We start from the raw sequence: 4257 nt of genomic DNA, 5'->3' as shown, positions 1-4257 counted from the left end.
TATGCCCAATCTTAGTTACAGGGGACACATGTACACACCATTACCTGTGCTCGATCTTAGTTATAGGACACACATGTAGAATAAGTAGCAGGGGCACACACTCACTTAATCCACATACATATAGATACATAATATATCTGCCCAGACATGTACGGCGGACAGTAACACACAATGGCAAACCAAAGAGCACGTACAAACCACACGATGGGATGGGAGCCGATGATGATGAACGGATGATAGGAAGGGCACCTGCAGCGTCAATCCTCTTTCTTCCAGAATAATGGGAATCTTGGAGCATCTTTCTTTTCTGGTATGTTTCCCGCTTCCTGGTTTTCTGGTTTGTTGTGTATAAGCTTGGGATTGTTCTTGTGTTTCTTCAATGCATCTATCACCTCATCGGGGACAAAATCACCATTGAACTCGAGCTCCTTCAGTTTTGGAAGCTCGTCAATGCCGGAGAGTAGTGTACCCTTTCTGTAGGACCATATGATTTTCTCAAGCTTAGTAGCAGATTGGGTAGTAAAGCCAATACAGGTGATGACAGAAAAGTCGATGGTTAGAAGGTTGAGCCTTGGGAAGTCGTCTTTGTAGAAGATGAGCAGGCTCTGTGCATAAGATATCTCCTTGAGTACTAGGCTGCGCATGTTAGGCATCTTGGCAAGAATCTCCACCTCATCTTGACAAAGAATGGTACGACAGAGAGTCACCTTGGAGATGTTTTTCGCCTTTTCAAATAATGATAATGATAGCTTATTGCTGTTCTTCAACTCGACTTCCTTCAGTTCATGAAGGTCTTCGACTCTAGAAAGAGACTGTAGGCCATCAGTGGACGACAGAATGATCTTCTCGAGTTTAGGAGCTCCACCATTGAAGCTAAGGACAGTTATCTCGGAACCCTCAATAAGAAAGCACTTGAGACCCTTAAATTTCTCCTTGTTGAAACTGAGCTTGTCATCGATGTATGCCCTGTCTTGGAGCCTGAGACAGACTAATTTGGGCAGCTTGGCGAGGATCTCCAGATCAGCCTGCCTTAGTCGAGTACCAGATAGAGTTACCTTGGCAAGTTGAAGTTGGTCACCATCTTTGGTCAACAACTGAAAAAGTTGACCCGTTTCTGCGGTTCCGCGAATGCTTAGGCTCTCCAGAATCTTGGGACACTGTCCCTCAAAGGAAAGAAGCTTGGGAGAATTATCTTCAGAAGAGTCTTCTGCAGTTATGGGAAGAGTGATTGACAGAGAGCGGAGGCACTCATGCAGGTCACAGATAGTTTGAAGCAAATTCCTGATGAGTTTGTCCTTCTGCTCAATAACCACACCAAGCTTCCTCAACCGCCATAGCTTGCCAATATCCTTCAAATCATTACTATTTCGTGCCTTGACATTGGACATTACCTCCATATTTGTCATCTTTTCGATCTTGTCAGGAACCATAACGTAAGATACTTCATTATTGCTTGGCCCTGAACTCATAACAACCGAGCCAGCCAGCAAACGCTTCAACTTCAAGAGTATGACATGTACTGTTGCAGCTGCAGGCACCCTTGTCTGTCGGATATCCAATACTTCCAACTCACGGAGGTTGTTGATTTCACTTGGCAGCTTGGTAAGATTTGTCCCCCTTAGGCTTAGATACTTCAGCAGTAACATCTTGCTGCAGATGTCCTTGAGGTAGTGTTGGTTCTTCCCACCAAAGCATTGACAACCTTCTAGATCTAACACTTTTATCAGGGATACTCGCGATGATTCTTCAAAGAGCTTTGAGAAGAATTTGTCAATCCTATCAGAGCTACAGAGGCGGAGATGGTTGAAAATGGAGAAGTAGCGAGCCAAGTGATGTGACAGGCGTTTTCCTAAAATGCCATGTTTTCTGGCGATCTTAGTAATGAATCCATGGACTTGATCACCTATCACACAACTCTTTACCTGTCCCATAGAACTAGTATCAGCAGGATAAACAAGCCAACGGGTGACAAGCACGTCAAAACATTGATTGGCATGACGCACAGTACTTTCCCAGTCTTCCTTGGTTACTAGCCCTTCAACGACCCATCGTCCTATCAAGGTAGACCGCCTGATGGGTTGTCGTCGAGGGAAAATTGCTAGGTACATCAAGCATAACTTGTAATCCTTAGGCAAATCACTATAAGAGAACTTTAACATCTTCTTAGCAATGTTGTTCATTGAGTTATCTGAAACCTGCTGCAGGGCTTTGCACAACTTGCATAGTTCTTCACTGCTCCTCTTGGGGTTGGCATATAAAGCATGAACAAAGATCTTCATGCAGAATTCATTTGACTTGCAGTTGTCCAAGATGTCATGAAGAATCTGCCAGCTATCTTCAGCCATCTCCATTTTTGTAAGCTCGAGTGCAGTATCACGGTAGAGGCCGAGAAGAGAATAATCTATAGGTTCCCGCCGCGGCCAACAATACTGTCTAGCTTCTGCTCTGTTTACCTCAAATGTCAGCATCAGTGCACCGGCTATGCCACCCAACAAGCTGAAATCATTCCTGGTCTCCTCCCATCTGGATACATAGTCATCATCAAGTTTGAGGATAACCAGTATCTGATCCTGACAACCTTGTCTCTTCAAATAGTCATTAATTTTGTCCATGATTCTTTTGATCTTGAGCTTGTGTTTCATCTTCGAATGCATTTGTTGAATCTTGATCATGGTTTCTTCAATAAGGGCATCCGGGTTTGATTTCCTAGCAGCTGTATCGTTTTTCTTCATGGACTTGTCTTCCAGCTCTGCTTTTGCTAGTTTAATGTCAGATTTATTTTCCTGCAGCTCCTGTAGTGTCTTGCCAAACATTTGTCTGTTTTGATCATCATATCTAGTTGCAGTGGCTTGGCTGGACTCTTGGAAGCTCAAAGGGTAAAACACCTCCCGTAGGATTTGCTCATAATGGGTTTTCGTGAGACAAATCGATTCTGCATGTGCTTCTTTCAGTTTCATATGCTGTTCAAGCATGTTGGCTGTTTTCTTGATAATATCTTCCTGCGAATGTGTGGTTAACTTCCTTGCATGGCTTTGTGTGGTACTACACTCAAACTCAAATACATATGGTTTGTTCTTGAGCATCCACAACGCTCGGAGGAATACCCCTATGGGCTCATCTTTACAGGATTCCAACACGTCCATATTCTCTCCATTGGGGTGGAGCAGCAGCAGGACGTGCTTCCTTTGTTCAATAGTTTTCATGATTCCTGCAATCTTGTTGTCAACCTTCATTGCATGAATATTTTTGTCTATTTCATCAAACAGCGTGTATTTTTCTGAGTAAATAGAGACTTCCATTTTGTCAGAATGCAGATCCTCAAGGAGGCCGAATTGATCATCCTGTTTTTCTGGATTGGATTCGGTGGGCCGCAGCACACACAGGATGTAGTAGAGAATATCCTTGGTTCGTAGCAACTCAGAATAATTGTGCACTGCTGGGATGTCGACCAAAACACTGCGCCTGCGTGTGTAACCTTTTCCCCACATAGCCGAAGCTTCCTTTGCAACAGCGAGGGCTTCTTTCTTATCTGGTGCCACAATGGCGATGGATGGTATTAATTTCTCCTTTGAAGTGTCTCGTCGCGCGACATCCTCTATCATCCATTTCGCTAGCTGCACCCTAATGTTGTCTTCTGGTGTACTAGACTGCAATAATGCCCATCTTGAATCGGCCATTGTCGTTACCTCCACGCCTTGATCGTCATCGTCTTCTTCACTGTCTTCGTAAGCAACAGATGTTGTGGCCGCATGGGCTGATGATGACAATGTGACCCCCTTTGCTGGCATCTCAGCGGCGTACCTGTACCATCCACAAAGGTTAGACTAGAGCCAGCACAATGGGATGGACGAAAAAAACAACTTTCTCAGATCCAATCCAACAATCAAGTAAGAGCAACTCTAGCATAGTCATTATATTGGGCCGACATCAAGCTCGCCGTAGAGGCTGCTGGGAAGATGAACGCCAGGAGGGAGCACCGGATTTGGGACCACGTGCCCATCCCTGGGGCCGTCACCAATGATGGCGTTGAGCCGGAGTTGGACAAGGCCGATCTGGCCGTTACCACACCATTGAGTCACACAATGCCTACGCGGCACATTGCCGGCATGGGCTAAGACCGCCTTGGCCAGTTTCAGCGAGATTAAGGTGGGCAATACCGCATTCCATGCGGACACATCCCACCCCCGCAAGTCCCGCCGCCGCTGCAAATAGTATAATTTTACTTTTAATTTTCTATATATACCAAGATGTAGTGCG

At 45.1% G+C, this 4257-nt stretch overlaps 1 protein-coding gene across 1 annotated transcript in view; it reads right to left on the bottom strand.

The window, feature by feature from the left end:
- Nucleotides 1–200: 200 nt before the first annotated feature.
- Nucleotides 201–4257, bottom strand: part of LOC119289735 (disease resistance protein PIK6-NP-like) — an 11959-nt gene continuing 7902 nt past the window's right edge. Inside the window, exon 3 of the mRNA XM_037568977.1 lies at nucleotides 201–2972. Coding sequence (XP_037424874.1) covers nucleotides 258–2972 — 2715 coding nt within the window. The 3' untranslated portion in view covers nucleotides 201–257. The remainder of the gene's footprint in view (nucleotides 2973–4257) is intronic.

Source organism: Triticum dicoccoides, chromosome 4A (assembly GCF_002162155.2).
Source record: "Triticum dicoccoides isolate Atlit2015 ecotype Zavitan chromosome 4A, WEW_v2.0, whole genome shotgun sequence".
Lineage (NCBI taxonomy): Eukaryota > Viridiplantae > Streptophyta > Magnoliopsida > Poales > Poaceae > Triticum > Triticum dicoccoides.
The sequence above is the reverse complement of the archived record's forward strand: the minus strand, read 5'-3'. Positions and strand labels throughout refer to the sequence as shown.